The 21,116-nt window shown below is 47.5% G+C and overlaps 1 protein-coding gene across 1 annotated transcript in view; it reads left to right on the top strand.

Moving 5' to 3' along the window:
* The first annotated feature begins 4,492 nt into the window (after positions 1-4,492).
* LOC119458723 (syntaxin-5) overlaps positions 4,493-21,116 on the top strand; it is a 77,866-nt gene continuing 61,242 nt past the window's right edge. Inside the window, exons 1-2 of the mRNA XM_037720583.2 lie at positions 4,493-4,636; positions 18,157-18,212. Of these exons, the coding sequence (XP_037576511.1) occupies positions 4,578-4,636; positions 18,157-18,212 (115 nt within the window). The 5' untranslated portion in view covers positions 4,493-4,577. The remainder of the gene's footprint in view (positions 4,637-18,156; positions 18,213-21,116) is intronic.

Genomic DNA, 21,116 nt, shown 5'->3' on the forward strand with positions numbered 1-21,116 from the left:
TTTCTTGTCATTTATTTACAGAAATTTCAGGTAAGAAAGCGATTACACAAGAGGCCATATAACATGCTCGATTAAAGAAGTGCATGAAACGCATATAAGCAAGCGAAGCCATGTTCAGTTCGTTAAAGTTGTCGTGCTTACACAAGCTTTCACATTTTGCGCAAGTTGTGGCTCTTTTTTTCTTGCTTGTTCTTCAGTTACCTGCAGTACTGACGCATGCGTAGGCAGATATAGTAATGCAGCAACTTGGCAAGCATCTCGTTTTTGTGCGTGCTACAAGGAAACGGGAAGTGGAAATTCTCCAGCACGGCATCAGTAGTTTTGCCTCGTGAATCCCTGTAACCTGCGTGCTTAGCGAACTTTTCCTAAGTGTATATGAAGAAGTCAAAGAGGTGGATATTTGGATGCGTGAGCCAGCCCCTGGTTTTACAATTTACAAGATTGGCTTCGGGCACATTTGCGAGACCTTTCTTTCCTTCAAGAGCATCCTTGCAAATGGAGCAGGTTGTTCCATTGCGAAGTTTTCTATACACGAACCCTATATCGTAGTAGGCAATGCAGTCAACTGCAGTTGCATCTGTGTCAGGGTCGTCGAAATTGCAAGACATCATCGCATTCCCAGCTTCCTTCATCGATGAGCCCGTCAAGCCTTTGCCTAAGTTCATGCAACTTTCCTGCGCGGCTGAACCTTTGTATATTTCTCTGATGTCAGCCAAAGTCACAATGGCTGCTTGCCAGGCTCCGTACAATTCCCAAACATTCCAACTTACCAAAGAACGTGCGTTGACAAAACACGGTGTGCAGCAACCACGTGGCACCAACACAGCAGCAACCGGCCAGTGATATCGGCGCTAGCGAAGCGAGTCAGTGGGCTTCCAGTTTTGACACGGGGAGTATGAAGAACTCCGAGCCTTCCCCTCTGCTTTGCGCCCAGCCCGTGCTGCTCTCTCACCTAAGCTACTTCTTAGTACATCGTGGTTCAACCAGACTGTTTTTCTTTTTTCTTTTTCGGAGGCGACGACGCATCAGGTTTTACGAGCCTCGGTCAGACAAGTGTTGCGTAGCAACGAATGTGCATTATTTTTTTTTCGTCCTTCATTCTGGGTGTGCCTCGTGTTTCTTTCACGCTTCTTTCTACAGCCATTACGCGTGGGTAGAAATGTAACCTCCATGCTTGCGGCGATGCCACATGGCCTGCCCTTTCTGGACAGTGTCGTTACACGCTCTTGCATTTTTGAAGACTACTTGTGTTCGCATCGATCGAGACAGTTGCAGTGTCAGCGGCAAGGGATGTGAAAAAACAACCATTACGCTTTGGAGGCGACGTGGCTCTTCTTCCTTGGCGGTCGGCCTCATTTCTTTTGTTAATATGGGGTGCATCAGCGGTGTGTTGCAGCAGAATCTATGGAAAATAGCAACAGTGTGGGTCGAGAGCCAGCGGGGTCGAGAGCCAGCGCTGGCGTTTTTGTGGATGGCCCATACAGTGACAATTGATGCACTGATGGTTTGATGAGCTGAATGGTTAATTTGGGGCTTTCAGAATAACGAAAAAGTTGCCGCGATCCCCTGAAGTTCGCCATATTGAGATTTTATATACAGTGGAACCCAGATTATACGGCTTTGAGGGGACCACCCAAGACCGCCGTATAATCGAAAAACTAAGAATATAGGCAGTGACGCTCAGTCTTGCCGAAAAAACGAGTACAGACTGCCTGAATAAGCTCACGGCACGAACCTGCACTGCTCCAAGAAGGTAGATTTAAATTATAAAAAAAATTACTTTATTTATTCGATTGTGACGTGAGTTTTTTCAGGACTTTTCGTTGCTTGAACTCGATCCTCGCCTTACATTACAATAACGGCAAAATTGACCGTTCTAAAACAAATATACTAAATCCCTAGACAAGTCGATCGAAGTCACAACTTGTTTTTGGTTGAAATCGATGCTGTCTTCGCTGTGCATCTGACTGGTTATGATGCTGCAATACCCTACAGCCTTTTGCGGTTTGACTCCATTCATTCGTGACGTTATGGCGACGCAGCTCATTTGGTATGACGGCCGCTTCGAGAGACGAGCAATTTTGATGTCCGAGGAAATGGGAAAGTCCGCCGTGGCTCGGTGTCTCGATGTCAACGAGTTGTCGATTTGCGGATGGCGGGACCAGCGGCAGGCCCTCTTTAAATGCGAAGCCAGTCGGAAAGGCTCTGTGGAACCACTTGAAGGGGTCTGGTACTGACCCCAAATGAAATGGTTGTGTGGTCTTTGAAGACGTACTTGAATCTCAAACAGGCTCGACGACACTGAAGATAATTTGATTCTCGTGCGATCATTTTTGGAGATAGTTTTGGTTTTGCGAGACTCTGCTCCCGGCACCGAACCCCTCGAAGCGTACGGCCGACAGCGCTCTTGGCACTGATAGTGTGCTCAGGACAGTGCCAGAAATATTTGGGGGGGGGGCGGGGGGGAAGGATTCAGTGCCGAGTCAAGCGAAATTTCACGTTTCTACGAAAGTGATCGCCCAAGAATACTGCTCAAGGAAAGCTCCGTCTCCTCTTCAGACGACAATGATGAGTCAAGAGAACTAGTTTCCCAGTTGCGATTCCCTGAATCAAGGCACCAGTTCTTTTCAGTTCATCTCGCGTTACATTCGTGGTTTTATTTCTTTTGTTTCACGAGACTGGAAAGTCGCCCCTTGCATTACAATCGTGATCGCAGTGAATACGGTATTACATGCTCGTAATCAGTCGGCTGCAGTGTGCTCACGTGCCAGCCTGCACCTGCTTAGGAATTCTTTTTTTTTTTTCTCGGACGGTACCAGAGAGGCATTGCACGATGCGGGGTGGGCGTAAAATTGCGTCGTATTGCCACGGGGATGAGAGTAGCAAAAGGGATAGGAAAATTATATTTACACGATATATACAGAGACGGCTGCAGGCAAGATGGCAGAACAGCAACACGAGCGCTGCCCAGATCGTCGTGTTCACCGTCTTTTTGGCGCATTCTTCCGTGCTCGGCATAGCGCGTAACATAGAACCCCACGCCGGGTTCTATGTCACGTAACATGTTATGTTACGTTATGTTATGTAACAGTATAATCGAGGTTTTTAATACATTACTTCTATGGGGGTTTTTCCGGGACCAGACAAATTCGTCGTAAGATATAACCGGGGGATGTATAATCTAGGTTCCACTGTAGTTATCAAATGAAATGGACGTGCCCAGTGACCCAAGTTGACGTCAAAGAGCTTCATTGAACCACGGTAAATGCCCAGTGGCACTTACCCAGGGACTGAAGTCGGGGTGAGTAGGGTTTATTGAAGAGCGCTTCATACGTAGTACAGTAACACCTCATTACTTCACATTTCACGGCACCGAAAATAAATGTCCAAATTAACCGAATGTAGAATTATCGACGGTGTCAAGAAAACAATAAACAAATGCTTACTACGTCAAGATGCTTTTATTTATTTAAGGAATGGGCCAATCCTGTTCCTATTTTGCACAAAAGCAGTGCGGAAGCTGCAGTTCTCATCTCATCACCGATTAGCACTTGCAGCGGTGAAGGCCTCTTGACTTCCTTCGCAATGAGGCCGTGGTGTATGTTTTCATCAGAGACTGGCTTTTCACTACCGCGTGCACATCCCGATTATTTTTTTTGCCAGTGAGGTAGTCGCTGTCGATCGCAATGTAGCCCGTGCTCTTCATCCTCTCGAAATGAAACTACTGTTTGCCGCATTCGCTGCGAACGAAACTGCGGTTGCTGTCAACGCCGTCACAAAAGGTGACCTTGGGGTTCTGAAGGCGTACCGACAGACTCACCGAGTCAAAACGAAACTGCCGTTTGCTGCAACTGCGGACGAAACCGTGGCTGCTATCGACGCGATCACGGACGGAAACTGCACAGTCACGAAGGTACACAACCAAAGTGGTGCTATGTGCGGTGGTAAACACAAGATTTAAAGCTTTAAAGGCACAAGTATGCACAAAGCATTCTAGCGTTACCGTCTTTCACGTACGATTTCACCCATGACTATGGTGATGCGAATGTGCCGCTATGTTTTAATGGAAGCGTCGTTTTTGTTCTTTTGTATGGCACATTTGTGGCGCTGTGGCGCTTGCTGAGCTCCGAGAGTGGTCCAATTTAACCGATATGGGGCCAAATACATTCAAATCAAAGAGAGTATCTTTGCAATAAATAATGCGTACGCCTGCCAAGACCAAAGAACGATTCTGAGTTATCCAATTTTCGAAATTAACAAGGTTTTATTGTAGAACATACCATTGGCACAAGTTAGAGTGAAACAGGTTAACTGATGAGCGGCAGTTCACGTACCTGTGACCCACGTTGGCCCAACAATTGGTTTCGAACCTCATTTCCGCTTCACAGCGGTGCAGTGCTCTAACCATAAGATGATGGACAACCCAGCGATCCAAGTTGGTGGGAAAATGGTTAGAGACACAGACAGCCGGACAGGCCCCCAAAAAGTGCGTCAAGTATTCTAATAGTGCTAATAGTGCTTAAAAAAATTGCTATGCTTGAAGGAGTGTGTGTTTACAGGCCCTGCAGCAGCATCGGATGCGCCGCCCTGGCGAGCGAGGGGCCCAGGAGTGGGGGCACTTCATGCACGCCGCCAAGTGAGTATGCAATAAGAAGCTTTGCCTGAGGTGCCAATGGCCCAGCTGCACCAGAGTGCTGCACTTGCAAAATGCTGTGGTGCCAAAAGTGCCTCCTATTGTCTATGTGCTGCTCCGAAACACGGAGCTCGACAACTGGGATTTCACTTTCGGGCCTGTCATAGTGGAATGTGGCAGCTGCGTAACACACCCGGGCATTGTTAGTTTCGTCTTTAGGATAGTGGGACATGCAGGCAGTGTGTCTGCAGGCTCAGTGACACGACTCGTAGCTCATAGGACTCCCTAAAGGCAACGTGGTAGTTGGCACAGGCAAGCATTGCTTGCACTGACGTGCCTTCCTGCCAAGAGAGTTGCAGCAGATGCTGCTAACTGCTTTCCGAGATACCAAGGAGTAGTCCGGGGCAGTAGCATAGACCGCAGCCACCTATATTTTTTCGTGCCCGCTCAGAGGTGATAGGAAAAAGCGCACCGTCCATTCTACCTAATTTATGCACTTGCCAGCAGAGTGCACTGCCTACCCATACCCAAAGTGCAGGCGGCTATGTCTTCTCAGTGCTGTCTTTTCAACGGAGACCACTCGGCACATCCTAATAGAATGCAAACGGAACCCAGTGAGAACCCTAAGTAACGTACACCTTCCAGAAGCACTTGGGTTTTAAGTCAATGGAAGCAATAACAGGTCAGCAGTAGACATAAGCAAGAGACGTTTAGAGTATTGGTGAAAAAAAAAAAGCAGGGAAGAGATCGATATGACCTTACAGGTAGTGGTACAAAATAGACTTTGAGGGGAAAAAAAAGGATTAATGAGATGTATTCAAAAATTCTAAACAAAACATACAGAGCATACCTGATTAAATCAAGCAGGATAAGTGACTATTTGTCACCACCCCATTTCTAAGGGGATGCCATTAAATCATCATCAAAGCGTGGTGTCACTTTGGCTCCACTTTGTCGAATGACGCCGAAGCGAACAGACATGCCGATTGGAAGTGCCTTTTCAGCGCAGCAGGAACAGCGTGCCAAAGGGCGAGGCTGCCGGTGATCCATCCAGCTTGGGTCCCGGGCGGCGATTTCGAACACAACTAGTGATATTGGGTTACTTGCGCCTTTGGCTAGTTGCATAGGGGATGTCAAGGACTCGCAGGCGCCGTTCCTCGAGCTAACGATAGCCCGAAAGAAGTTTGCCACATTATTGGATACTGGGGCAAGCGCTTCTTTATTTGGTGACAAGGTGTTGCATTATTTCTGTGAGAACAATATCCGCTTAAGAGATGGTGACACCACTTTCCGCCTTGCTTCCGGCAAAGCACAATCGAGCGGTGCAGCTAGGCTAGTGATCCGTTGGGTGAGACGCGTCAGGTGACAACTCCTCGTACATCTTCCCGGTCTGTCCGTGCCTGTTATTTTAGGTCGGGAATTTCTCGCCAAGTCGGGTATTTTGATAGACATCGGCAGCAGAGGTTACCGAGAGAACGGAACGGGTGCTCTGAAGTGTTTCGCAAAAGCACCCGTATCAGCGGAGGCATGCCAGTCTCCAAGTGCGGCGCGAGCGGGCCACACCCAGCCACAGCCGAGCAAGCGATCAGTAATCGGTGAAGGCGATGAAAGCAACGGAGAGACGGTGGCACAACATTGTGCCGCGGTGTTGCAAGGGACAGCGCACCCACTTTTGTCAGAGGTCGACAGCCTGCCAGAGAGAGAAAGGGCACGACTGTTATCGATGTTGTACGAATATGACGCAATTTTCACGGATCGTCCGGGCTGCACTGCGCTAGTCAGGCACAGGATAGACACGAGTGACGCTGCGCCGTGGAAATGTAATGCTCGGCCGATAAGCTTGACTAAGGGGAAAGCACTTGACAACGCCTTAGACGAACTCATTGACACAGGTCAAACAGCCCATGGGGCTTCCCGGTAGTTCTAGTCCCGAAGAAGGATGATACTTATTGCCTTGTGTAGACTACCGCAGGCTGAATGAGGTTACGAAGAAGGATGCGTACCCTCTACCCTCCATTTCATCTTTAGTATGTAACCTAGGCAGGGCGAAGTACTTTATGACGCTCGATGCTAGTTGTGGATATTTTCAGGTTGAAATGGACGAGCGTGACAGAGAGAAAACGGCTTTCACTTGTCACCGAAGGCTCTTTCAATTCCAAAGAATGTCTTTTGGCTTGGTCGGAGCTCCCGCTACTTATCAAAGGTTGATGGACCGAGTTCTAGGAGATGCGAAATGACAACATGCTCTCGCATATCTTGACGACATAGTAGTTTATTCGAAAACATTTGACGAGCACTTGCGCCACTTGAGAGATGTCCTAGACAAGCTGAGCTCCGCGGGTATGATGCTGAACCCGAGTAAAGCTCGGATGGCTGCGACCAGAATAATGCTGTTGGGTTTCACGCTGGACAACGGCCGCATTCTGTCGAGTGAGGATAAGCTCGAGGCTATACTGAGGTACCCTTTGCTGAGAGATATCAGCGAACTGAGATGCTTTCTGGGATTGGTGAGCCTTTATCGCCAATTTATGCCAGACTGCACGGCAGTGCAAGCGCCTTTAACAAAGCTCTTGAGGAAAGACGATCGTTGGACTTGGAATCAAGAGCAGAAGGTGGCACTGTGCGGCCTTACAGAGGTGCTCGCTGACACGAGTTGCAGCTGCCCGACTTGAATAGGAAGTTTGTCATTCAAACAGACACAAGCGACCTGGGTCTAGGTGCAATTTTGCTTCAGAAGCACGGTGGCATTCTCCGACTGGTAGCGTTCGCGAGCCGTTCGTTGACGCCGGCAGAAAGGAACTGCTCGGTGACAGAGAAGGAGTGTCTTGCGATAGTTCTCGCTCTTCGAAAGTTCGACTATTACGTCAATGGAGTGGCATTCACGATCGAGACTGACCACATGGCTCTCATTTGGTTGAGGCGCTTGAGCGAGCAGAGTGGCCGCCTGGCGCATTGGGCACTGCTGCTGCAGCGTTACGACTTCACCGTGCGCTACCGCAAAGGAAAAAGCAATGCTGCAGCTGACTCACTTTTGTGATCGCCAGTCCGAGGCGTGGGAGAAACCCTAGCTGGAAGCCCGACTAAGGGACGCGGAACAGGCGTCGGTCCTGGGCGAGAGCGTGAACCCCGTAGATGTTGTCGGTTCCGCAGGAGTTGTCTTCGGCAGAAATGAGCTGTTCGAGGCTCAGCAGAAAGATCTGTTTTGTCAAAAAGTGTTCGACAGGCTCCGGGAGCCGGGCTCGCGCTCTTGTTTCTTGGCCTCACAGGAGGCCAGGGCGTGGTGCAGTTCCTCGCTATGTGCCCTCGTTGGCGGTGAAAACAGTGCACCTCGCCGCGGTGTCTTTCTTGAGGCAGAATGGCTTCAGCTCCATGCCACTTGACCAAAGGGCCTGTTATTATGAGCGCCACCCTCCGCGATGCATTGAGTCGAAGTGCATACTTGCACAGGCGTTTCGGCCGGCGAGAGCCGCACACAATGAGAATGTCGCCTTCAATGCACTTTGCCTCGGCAGCCAATTCCTTTAAATCTTGGAAGCGGCTGCTGCGCAGGTACGCCGAAACGGTCGGTTGTGCCTGCCTGATCACCCTTTCGACACGCTCCTCGTTTGAGGCGTTGGGGCTCGGTGACCAAGAAAAGTTTTGTCTTCCATCGTACGTACATACTCCTGAACCAACTCGTCAGGAGCTTGTGTACGGAGCTTAAGCTCTCGCTGCATCCTGCTCTCGTTGTCAGCGGGAAGGAATTCATGCAGAAAGACCACGCAGAACTCCTCGAGGGTTGCTCCATCAAGGATGAACACTCGTCGAGCTCGATCGGTGGCGTGGTTTTCCCAAAGGATATCGGCCGACACGCCATCCCCAGAGCAGGCTTCTTGTGGGGTGCGCCTGCTGTCGTTCACAGCCACCACTTGGGGCAGCTATACATGAATTGCTTAGGCCGCTTGCCACCAGCGTCGATTTAACAGGTGCCTGCTCAGAGTGTGTGCCAGTGGGTGCCACCGAATGTACTGCAAAGGGAGGTGGGTGAGCGAAATTCGTGGCTGCTGTGTTATAATCTCCATAGGGGGCCGTGGCAGGCAATATGCAGGTTGACTGCATATTTTTAGATTTTCGAAAAGCATTTGATGCAGTATCTCATAACCTGTTACTACAAAAGCTGTCTTATCTTAACATACCAAATACCCTCCTGAAGTGGCTGGAAGCTTATCTTTTAGAAAGAAGCCAACGCGTGATTCTTGGTGGTACCAGCTCATCTGACGTTTCTGTATTATCAGGTGTGCCACAGGGGTCCGTCTTGGGGCCCCTACTTTTCATTATATTCATTAATGACCTAACTGAATGTTTGTCTTGCCGTGTTAGGTTATATGCAGATGATTGCTGTATTTACCGTGAAATTTCATCTGAAGCAGACAGCGAACAGCTACAAAGCGACCTAAACAATGTTATGGCTTGGTGTTCCACCTGGAACATGACCCTCAATCTATCCAAATGCAACCTGTTAAGATTCACAAACAAAAAACAACCCCTGACGGCAAGCTATTTCATGAACGCCACACAGCTGTCCCTTGTGAAGGAATATAAGTACCTAGGAGTTATTTTTTCCAGCACTCTAACATGGAATGCGCACGTTGATTACATTGTATCGAAGGCTAGCAACACATTAAACTTCTTGAGACGCAACTTTAAACAAGCACCGGCCTGTCTGAAGGAAACCCTGTATATGTCGAATGTACGCCCACTTTTGGAATACGCGTGTAGCACTTGGTACCCTTTTACCAAAGTTAACATCGATGCTCTGGAGCGTGTGCAATCGCGAGCAGTCCGTTTCGTCACAGGTGATTATGACTATTCTAAAAGGTCTTTTGAAATCAGAAATACTTTGGGATGGCCTCTTCTTCAAGACAGGCGCAAATATTTACGCTTGTCTTTGTTCTATAAAATATTTCATGGTTTAACGGGCATTGAAAAAGAAAACTATATACTGGAGCCTACATATACATCTGCCCGTACTGATCACACATTAAAAGTGCGCGAGTTTGCTACCAGAATAAATCTTTTCAAGTATTCATTTTTCCCACGCACAATTCAACAATGGAACAAACTCCCGCAAGAAATTGTCTCCGCTCCCCTTTCAACATTTCCACTTGTCCTTCAAAGTTTCATTTCATCTCAGCCTGGACTCACATGAAAGTTATTGTTAACAGTTTCTTCTCCTTCAAGAGATTTGTGCTTATATTTGTGCCTGCTTCTATTTGTGCTTCTATTTGGGCTTGATTTGTGCTTGCAGGTCAATCTGTGCGATTTGTCCTAGCAATTTATTATTTTTTTTTTGCCTTTGGTAATTATAAATGAAATTTCATAGTTGTTCTGTGGATAATTCCGAATGAGATGTCACCAATCTGCATTTTGCTATGTATTTGTATTTTTTGTATTTGAATGTTAATATTTCCCCCTACACTAATGCCCCACAAGGGCGCTGTAGGTACTGTAAATAAATAAATAAATAAATAAACTGGTTTTGGCTGCCTATTTGCATAGCAGTCCGCAGGCTAAAATCGGAGAGGGCTAAGGCCCCGTTTCCGTGCTGCGCTCCGTAAACTCCACAGCGAGCCGATTGAGAGGCTGCAACATCGCGCTGCCTTGCATTCCAAAGGGAGCCGGGGCAGATGAATGTGTCCGTCTGCACTGTTCGGGGAGGGCTCTGGCCCCGTTTCCCAAACAACGCTACTGCTCCAATGTCGTTCCCACAAGAGGCTGTGACAGGTGAGGGTGCAGGAGTTCGCTGCTCAAGGGAGGCACTGGCCCCGCCCCGTTCTCGAGGCCAGGGCGTGGCTAGCCCTAACAAAGGACAGAGGTCACTATGCCTAGCAGAAATAATGCGGCGAGCACAATTCGCAAAGGCGTATTGACTTGGCTAAGCACAGACAAAGGCTTAATGAGCCTTTGAATCCACGTTGTGTGCCAGTGTGGGGTCCTCGGGCCTCACAGGAGTACCGACCAACACGGGTTTGAGCTTAGCGAGCCACAGGGCTGCGTCAGCCGTCGCCTAGCGCTCGCTGAGGCCGCAAGGGGCTACTGAGCTCTATGCACGCAAGTGAACACAGTATTGCCCCGATTTGACAGAAGTGGTTTATTGTCTCCAGCAGCATCCAACACTGCACAAACGCCTGGTCCTAGGGCGGTGCGGGAACCAAGTGGTTCCCACACCAAGGGCCAAAATACATACAGGGGTGCGACTAGCATGTCACTGCGAGAGCAAAGGCTCCCACTGGGACATGCCGCTGGCAACTGTAGCTATGCTAATTGCTCTCACGATAACCAATGGGCCAACTCGTGAGAGCTCGAGCAATCTCCTTAGGCTTGGGCCTTCGATAAGTGCGGCTCGGCGCAGTTCGGCCACACGTGAGTACTAGGCATGATTCTTTGGCTTAGCGTCCAGAAAGGATCAGCACAAGGTGCACGCTCGTCGTACAAGCAAAGGCACCGATGTGAGCTCAAGTCCAAGACACAAAGGGGCCGGCGGCCGAGAATAAAGCGTGTACGTATTTGGTGCTGTTCCCGGAGAGAAGACCCGCGCGCACGATGCAGCCGCCGGCTCGACGCTGCCGGCACGCCAGCACTCCCACCACAAATCAGGGCGATGAAGCACCACTGCCAACAACTGTCACGAGCAGAGGAGAGAGGCGTAGGGACGACAGAACAGGTGAATGCCTGCGCAGTGACGCTGGGGCATACCTCAATCCCAAGAACACCTTAGTAATTCGCTGCTGATGTCTCGAGATGGTGCTGCTTCGAAGCACAAGGGCATCACTGACCCATAGAGCACACCAACGAGCGTGCAGACGTGTGACGGCATGCCACAGCCGAAGAGGAGGAAGCATGTTCCTCTTGTGGCAGAGTTATCTTGCCGTGAGGTGGCACCAAACACTTGCACCATCTCTCATTACAGCTGATAAGTTAGAGATGTGTGTCGTGTGGGGAAGCTGAATGCCAGATGCTGTGCAGGCACGCGACAGAGTTTGCAAAGAATATGGTGTATGAGTATTTGCATACAGTATTTGCATCCAGTATTTGCATCCAGTATTTGCATCCTGGAGGAAGCACATCGAGAAATGGCATCCTTGTATGTGACTGCTCGTCAGGACATATGTAGCCTTCAAAATTATTGTTAATAATCCTCTTTGATAAGCAATGAAATGGTAGTTCATTTGTTCACCAGCAATGGAATTGTAGTTGTGCCAATAGACATGTCGATGTGAAGTTCCTCCGGGACATCGAAAGGGTGGTCAGGATTAGAGGTTCCCTGTCAGCAGCTGAAATGGCTTCTGGCTGTGTACTTCCACTGAAAGAATTACTTGCAGTTTGGCACACTCCTTTAAAATGGCTTATTTTGCCCTATAAATTGCAACACTGAAGGCATGCAGGACACTCGGGTAAAGGAAGCACTGTGTGAATTCATTTGACTGCAGTAGCTGAAAGTGCCTTGCCTTGAAGCTTGCTGCCTAATGGAATGCCATCTTGGACGCATCCCCGGTTTGAGTGCAGTATCAGCCACCATTTTGGCATGGTGTCCCACGTCAGCTGGACGACCGCCGTTTTACAATGTGGCAGACAACATCCTGTTCAACACCGTTGGAGATGGTCTGTGAGAAATCATCACTAATGAACAACTTGAACGGGTGTGGTCTAAGTATAGATTTAGGTACTAACAGGCAATAGACTAAAGTAATGTTTTCATCCAGAATTGTGGCGCAGCGCTAAGGACACTGGCAATAGAAACAGCACAGACAGGTGCACCTTTTTGTCCATGTACGACTACTGAAATTTGGGAAGTGCATCTGTTCATGTTGATGTTATCGTCTTTGTTCTTATTGCTGCACCACAATCCCGGACAAAAACGTGCACCAACTAACGCAGCACTGTTTGGCAAGGAAACCGGATTTCATGATTGGTTGTCAGCCTCTCGAAGAGGTGTGCAGAAGTATGTCTACTCGCAGCGCATCCAATTTGGGAAGACAAAATCTTCAAACCAATAAAAATGGAAGGGTTGATTTTTGACCTTGTTGGTACGACATTATTTCTAGTGCTTACGCAGAAACCTCAGACTAGACGGACAAGAGAAGAGACATACACGAGCGCTACTTTTAACTGATTTATTGGAAGCTGGATTACAGGTTTATATGTGCAAGACAACAAATCAAATGTGGGCAAACTATGGGACACCGAGAAATGACAAGCCTGTATCATGCCAATCCTCAACGATTTATTTTTAGCCAGTCCTGACAAAGTCCTTTTGAAGATGCACCAAAAAAATCTAAAATCTTCAAGTTTTAGATGTGTAGATGACTACCTGTTCTTACTTAATTGTGAGAAAGGCTTCTTTGAGTCTGAAGCTTTTAACTGGTTCGTGATTGCTTGCAACCATTGGTGTTCTCATCATGGGTGACAATTGTTCATTGATGTTCCTTGACATACTATAAAATCTCACATATAATACGAGGTGAAATTTTTGGGATGTGAAATGGAAAAGAAAAAATTATTATCCGCGTATAATACAAGTGAGGGAAACTTGTGGAAAATATTTATTTAAATCGGACTCCGCACTTCAATCACTCTCATCCGCAGCTGCACTTTCTTCGCTAAGCATGGACAGCTGGGCTAGTTGGTTGGGGTTAGCATTATGAAACATCGTTCCAGTGCAGAATTAAACACGGACGAGAAGAGAAAGACTACACGAACGCTGGACTTCAACTGAATTTTATTCACGGAAAACAGGGCTTTATGTCCACAGGGGGGGGGGGGGGGGGCGCTGCTAGTGCACCAGACCACCCAAAGGTATTTCGTTGGCCCAGGCCAAAATCATCAGAAGCGTCGAAAAACCAAATGAACCCAAAAAATTTCGCACCACTCATAAAATCTTGCACACCTCCTGCCCTACCTAGCTGACGCAACACACACGTTTGCCCTAAGGTAATCAAGTTCTTTTTTCCCCGAGTACAACAGAAGGAGCACTGACGCAGTAACCTTTTTGGTTACTGCTTCCGTAACCAAAAGCCATTGTAGGTGCAAAGTGCTTCAAAAATTTCCCAGTTTTTCTGAGAGCTAAATTTGCGCAACGCACATGTTCGTTAGAAAAACGCCTTGTATGCTTCATAAACTTTTTAAAGCGCAAACAAGAGACAAGGCACAAAAGGTAGGTCAGAGACAGGACAGGCGCTACTTTCAACTGTTTATTCCACAACGTCGTCATGAAATATACATGAAAAAGGCACATGCGCAGAATGGTTAACTAAAATGAAAGAAAAAAAGAAAAACACCATAAGGCACCATAAGGAAAATGAAAACAAATAATAAAAATCAACATATAAGGACAATGTCTAAGAAATGCCTGACTAATTTACATTGTTGTCATGAGCAACAAAATGAAGAAAGAAAGAAGAAGAAAAACCAGAAGATAAGAAGAGAACAAGAAGACACGAGGAGTTGGTGGCAGAAATAAAGAAAAAGAAGTTAGAACATAAGAGCGGCTGAATAAAAGGAATGCAATATGAAAGTAGAAGAAGAAGCGCAAAAGTGCACGCGCAGCTACGTGGCCAATGGGAGAAGAGACACGTAGCCGAAGAGAGCAGCCCAGCTACGCTCTGGGACGAAGAGGGGGAGAAGTAGCTGGAGGCCGGAAAGGACGGGTGGATCACGGAGACGGCGGCAACCCAATGGAAGCTGTTCTTCAGCTGCCGCGGCCACGACCCGCGAGCTGAGCGGACGTCCCACTGGAAGCCGCAGCTACAGGCTGACGGCACCGCGTCCCGGAGTCCCTGCGGCTACGATCCGCAGGCTAGCGGAGTCGATCGGGCGATCCAGGCGCCTCGGTCACCCCACCGTCCTGACCCCCGAACCAGGCCAACCGTGGACCGAACGTCGGACACAGCGACTTCGAGTCTACGACGCATCGGCGGGCCCAACGACGAGTCGCCGGAAGTCGCGACGACGAGGTGACGTGGCCACGTCGAGGGACTTAATGTAAATATTTGGACTTATGAATTTTGAAATCTGAGGACTCTGGGGAATTTCTAGAATTTACTCGTGCTGTATATTGTTTGTTTCGTGCTGTTTTCTTTGTCGTTAGTTTTTTCAATTATAAATGTTTGTCCTAAACGTACGACTTGTCCCTGTCTGTCTTTAGTCCACCGAAATCCGTGACAATTGTACCCCAGCATGAATTACTTGCATCTGTTAAAGAGTGTATTGCTGAAAACAACGAGGTCGCCTTCCAGAACACAGTGGGTATTAGTACTAGTAATTTTATAACTTTGTTAGAGGCCTACTTGCACTCCAATTTTGTATCCTACGACGAAAAATTCTTTTTGCAGAGGGAGGGCATTTGCATTGGCTCTTGTGTGGCGCCAATTTTATGCGAATTTTTTTTATCCCAGGTTGACCGCACACTTGACCATGCTTTGTGGGGTCTCACATGTGCTCTTGGGACAAAGGAACGACAACACAGTAGTGTAAACAATCAAAAGGGCATTTATTGCACATTTCATACACCAATGCACCCTAGCCGAATTGCAACCAATAGAACATTCATGTGGGCACACGACAAATCAAGGAAGTCCGACTCACCGCGACCGGATAGTGAGCGAATATGTTCGCCCCAAGCTATGCCACCATCGCCTTGTCGTTCACATGTACGGTCACACGAACGGTGGCGCGTTCGAATGATCCGTGTTCGTCCATACCGGTGTCCTGCTCTTAGCCTCGCAAGACAGTCCTGCGAAGCGGGCCGGCGCACGCTGCGAAGCGTTCGTGCGTGTTGGTCGCCGATCCCACGCCAAAAAGAGAGCGCCTTCGACCTTTCTCTCCCAAGTCACCCCGCCGTTCGGTGGCGTTAGCATTGCGACACTCGCGCCATCTCTCACAATGCGTCGCAACCACTACGACTGCCGCCGGGCTTAGCCACGCGGAGAAGCCGGACTACAGGAGACAAGCGGGGAAACAAAATCAGGGTACGCGTGAGAGTCGCGCATCCCCACAGCTTTTAAAGAAGGCGGGAAGGTTTTACATGTTTTTAGATTTGTAAATGATTTTTTAGTTTTGCTAAAGCCGCAGGCGGGGGGTAGCTTTATGGCCATCAAGTTGAAGTGATTTTAGACCTTTTTAATCGTCATGGGCAGGGACTGACCTTCACCCATGAACTTCCCACGCAGAACTGCCTCTAATTTTTAGACATGAATTTTAGGTTTTTGTAGCGAACATGTGCGCTGGTCTTGTAGACCTCCAGCTAGGAAGGGGATACTGCCTTTTGACTCCTCTCACTCTGAGATAGTGAAAAGAGCCATAGCATCTCTTTGCCTCGAGTCCTTGTTTAGGAAATCGTGCCACCACACAATGAAAGACAGTTTCCAAGCGCAGGTGAAAAATCTGCTGGTAGCAGGTTTCCCTCCTACAGTCACCTCTGCGGTTTGCTGAGGGTCTGATGCAGAAGTAAGGAAAAAAGGAAATTAAAGATTTGGGGGGAAAAAACGTGCGCTTGAGGTAGTTCCGTACATCCACAAAGTTTCGCATAACCTCAAGAAGGTTGCCAATAGGCACGAAGTTGGAGTGGTTCTTTCTGCCCCCAACAAAGTCGACCGTCTTTGCCCTTGTATAGCCACAGCAGGCGAAACAAGGCGAGGTTGCCCTAAGAACCACCTTTCGCCCTATCTAAGCTGCATCTGCGGAGTTGTTTATGAAATTCCTTTGCTCTGTGGCAAAAGCTATATCGGTCAAACGGGAAGGTGTGTTGATGACCGATTTAGAGAACACGCTTTCAATTTTAAAAAGAAGGAGCGAACGCATTTGGCAGATCACGTGAACTCTTCCGGATGTGAGGCATTATTTTTTGACGGGAGGATTCTTGGTAGGGGGGAGCCGAAATGAGCAGGCCCGCTTGTTACTGGAAGCATATCACATTAAAAAAAAAGAGGGGGGATGGTTGCATCAGTGAACCTTCTTTAAGTCTCTACGCAAAAAAAGTTTGGATACCTCGATGCCCATGTAAATTAGTCAGGCATTTCTTAAACATTGTCCTTATCATGTTTATTTCTATTATTTTTTCCCCTTTTCCTTATGGTACCTTATGGTGTTTTTTTCTTTTTTTTTTTCATTTTCATTAACCATTCTGCGCATGTGCCTTTTTCATATATATTTCATGACGACGTTGTGGAATAAACAGTTTGAAAGTAGCGCCTGTCCTGTGTCTGACCTTCCTTTTGTGCCTTGTCTCTTGTTTGCGTTTTAAGAAGTTTATTAAGTATAACTGCGAGTCGGCCTAGTTGGAACAGATTCATTTTCTTATTTTCTTATTAAGTATGCACCAACTAGGCCCACAGAAAGTTCTTCTAAGCCTTGCATGCTGGCTTATGCGAGCAACGGCGAATGCGGTCGGCTAAATGACCAGCACCACTTAGTGAAGTAGCATTCCTGCAATGCTCTAGCAAGCGTTCATTAAGACAGCAGGTAGTTGGCAGGTAGTTCTAGTCAAGGATCCAGCGGAGTAACCTCTGGTCAGGTAAAATCATTGGAAAAGATTAAGGCCACTGACCACAGCCAAACGAAATGATGTATCGGGATCCGTAGGGATCCCTTGTTCACAATGAAAATGGCAACTACGCAAAAGGATGCCTAAGGTAGTTGAAATTAATCTTCCGTTACGGCATTCACCATAACCCATCCAGCAGTTTTACAACCCTACAGTTTGACTCAATGTAGTGCAGATCTCATCTAGATGACAGTGACAGGTCCGCCAACCAACCCTGCACTGCATGCAAGCGCGATATAGGCTTAAATAAATAAAATTAAATTCTGGGGCTTTTTATGTGCCAGAACCATGATCTGTTGGAGGCCTTATGTTTTGCTGGATGCTGCTTCGTCGAGCTGGGTGCAGGTAAAGCCAGCAGAAACGTGGGGCATCCCGAAAGTAGGGTGCATGCTTCAGCTACTAGTGTGCTTGGTCGGATAAAATTGTGGCCGTAACCATTTTTCTTCATTTTTTGCCGCATGTTAGGGGACGTTGTTGTCGCTTCATGTCTGGTAAGGGCTTTTGCAATAAACTAAACTCATATGCAATATATTTTTCTTACGTAAAGTGTTTTCTTAATCGCCAGTGTTTCCAGCGTGCGCTGCTCATATTAGCAACTCTGTCGGTGCGGCGATGGCCAATTTTTTGTCGATTCAAAAAACATCTCTGGCCTTCTTGGGTAGGTTTCAGCACAATGGGCAGGTATCTTAGGGGAATAAAAAAAAAATGCAGAGCTTCCGTGCAGGTGAAGTAGCAAAGTGCCGACTTCTGGGACAAGGGAGCTTACTTCTGGTGGCTTCAGTCGAGGGCACTGAGCCCCTTAAAGAAGAGATCCAGAGCAACTTTTACCACTTGGGTTTCTTTAGCATGTGGCAGAGCATTCTTGCATTTTGCCCCCATTGGAATGTGGCCTCAGTACATTTGATTTGTGCGAACCTGACTGTGTGGCTTCTCCTCAATGCAGGCAGATCGGCAAGGACATCGCCAGCACATTTGCCAAGCTTGAGAAGCTGACACTACGTGAGTGAATTCCTGCTTTATAGAATCAGCCAGTGAACACACTGGGGGAAAATACCTTGTTAATTGAATATATACGTCAAACAAATTGTAAATGAGGGTTAAATTTGCAATAAGCCTAATGTTCTTGTTGAAGAAAAGTGGAATAAAATATACAGCTTGCTGCCTGTAGTATCTGAACCCACAACGTCGGCATGATACATGCAATGCTCTACTAATCGAGCATTTCCTGTCCAATTCTTTGGGTGTGCAGTAAACGCTTGCAATAACTAAGGGAGGCAAAATTGCTCTGTTATATCTATTACTTTGTTATAACCTAGCAGTACTTGCTGTCGGGCTGGTGCGTTCATGTCCTACAGTAATGAACAAGTAACTTAGCGCAATAAAAAAAAACTACGGACACAAGAAAGGGAGACAAAGACGCTGCAGGGCGCTTGTCTTTGTTTCTCTTTCTTGTGTCCATTGTTGTTTTATTGCGCTAAGTTACTTTTTCAGTTATGGAAAACCAACTAGCCCAACAATGAACTATTCTACAGTAATGATATTCACAAAAAGGAAACATGCTCGTCCTGTCTTTCCCTTCCAAGCAGATGTATACATGGTGCAACTTCTCCTCAACGTTCCAGTTGAATGGTGAGATCCTTTAAAAACTCTCAAGCCAGGTTTCGGGGTCGACCGACGAGGATCCACGGAAAATAAGTGGCTCCCTTGGTCATGCTAACTTGGCCTGGGTTTTCGCATCGCAGCGTGCTAGCTGTTCCCTTCGACCACATGGCCGTTTCGCCAGTTTCATGACAATATGAGCGAGCCAATTAGAAAGCAGAAGGGAAAAACCATCACATTGGAACTGAAGAAGGCTTAATGGTGTCTCAGCCTGTGCCTTCAAGAGCACTATCAAAATGTTCAAAAGGGCAGGGACAGCTTTTTGGCACTGCATTGTTCTGAATGTGGTTGTACTCTAGAGTTATCGCAAAACTTGCAAGGGACCAGACCAGAAGGATAATTGAAGCCGCGGTTATAGAAAAAGGAAGAGCTGCCAGTAAGCATTTTATAGACCCTTTTCGTGGAGCAGTTTGCTCTGGAGAAACGAGATGAAGCTTTCGGCAGCATGCCACACGTTGCCTCAGCAAAAGCGTAAAATAGGAAACCAGAACCACTTCTGCCCTGCTTCTGTGCAATCATCTGTCGGAAATGCAACTGCTTGTTCGCTAACGCACTATGCTCCATCATCACATGCGACGACGCACGCCCGATACGCCAGCAGCCCTACCGCGTGTCGGCAACAGAATGCGAAGCGATTTGATCGCAAGTAAGAGAGATGCTTGAAGATGGCATTATCGAACCTTCCAACAGCTCTTGGTCGTCTCCGGTCATTTTTGTCAAAAAGAAAGATGGAACGCTACGCTTCTGTGTTGACTACCGGAAGGTCAACACTGTAACGAAAAAGGATGTATACCCACTGCCATGTATCGACAACTCGTGATAGACTGCGGAGCGCCCAGTATTTTTTGTCACTCGATTTGAAAAGCGGGTACTGGCAGATCGAGGTAGACGAACGAGACGAAACCGTGAACGAAACTGTGAAGAAACTGCCTTTGTGACTCCCGACGGTCTCTACGAATTTCGAGTACTCCCTTTCGGCTAGTGTTCAACCCCGGCAACTTTCCAGCGAATGATGGATACTGTGCTCGCTGGACTGAACTGGCAGACTTGTCTTGTGTATCTTGATGATGTCGTCTTTTCTGCAACATTCGAGCAACATCTTCATCGCCTGTTGCGGAATGTGCTAGAGGCAATCTGATCGGCTGATCTCATGCTGAAACCAGAAAAGTGCCACTTTGGTTATCAAGAGCTCAAGTTTCTCAGACACGTTATAAGCGCCAGAGGAGTCCGACCCAATCCCGATAAGCTTGCGGCTGTAGCAGCATTTCCTCCTCCTGCCAACAAGAAGGCCGTGCGGCGCTTCCTGGGCTTGTGTACGTATTATTGACGTTTTATTGAAAACTTCTTAAAGATAGCGGAACCCCTGACTCGCCTTACAAGGGATGACATGCCATTTGCCTGGACGAATGAGCAATGGGTGGCCTTCGCTGAACTATGACAATGCATGCAGTCAGAACCTGTCCTGGCACATTTTGACGACGAGGCTGACAACGAGATGCATACTGACACCAGTAACATCGGTGTTGGCGCAGTACTCGTCCAACGTCAAGACGGCATTGAAAGACGGCTTATGCTAGCCGCTCGCTGTCCCGTGGCGAGGTGAACTGTACCACACAAAAGGAGATCCTCCATGGTCTCCCTTTATTTTTTTATTCTTGTGTCGTTGCACTATTTAACTAGAAAAAATGGAGCTGGGCAGGTCGTGTAATGCATACAGCAGATAACCAGGGTTCTAATGGAGTGAGGGGAAGTGTAGTTGACAATGCCCCAACATTAGGGGTGTGCGAATATTCAAAGAATACTGTCGAATATTATATTTTTAATAATCGTATTCGAAAAATAGATATTCAGAAATGGGGGCTTCGAATATTCGGTTGGATACGAATATTCAAATCAAATTAATATATTGCTGGCTGTGCGGAAGCAAACACGGTTCCTAGCTTTATTCCTTCCTAATGTAAAAATATTGGGGTGATATTGTGCCGACTTTTTGTGATAATCTCGTGCTGCTAGCGAAATTTCCAGTGGCTAAGTGCTAGCACACTTAGCCACTGGACGCCTAAGCTGTGCGGGAAAGCCAGCCTCTCAGTAGCAAGGGGGTTGTGGACAGTGTGGGTGCACTTTTTCTTTTAGTGGCACGAGCAGCGAGCGACACTCTTGCTTCTTAAGCAGCGACTTCCAGTCGACCACCAACTTCTGGTTTGTGCGAAATTAAAAAAAAAAAATTTTCTTAATTCAAAATAA

This window comes from Dermacentor silvarum, chromosome 7 (assembly GCF_013339745.2).
Source record: "Dermacentor silvarum isolate Dsil-2018 chromosome 7, BIME_Dsil_1.4, whole genome shotgun sequence".
Taxonomy (NCBI): Eukaryota; Metazoa; Arthropoda; class Arachnida; order Ixodida; family Ixodidae; genus Dermacentor; species Dermacentor silvarum.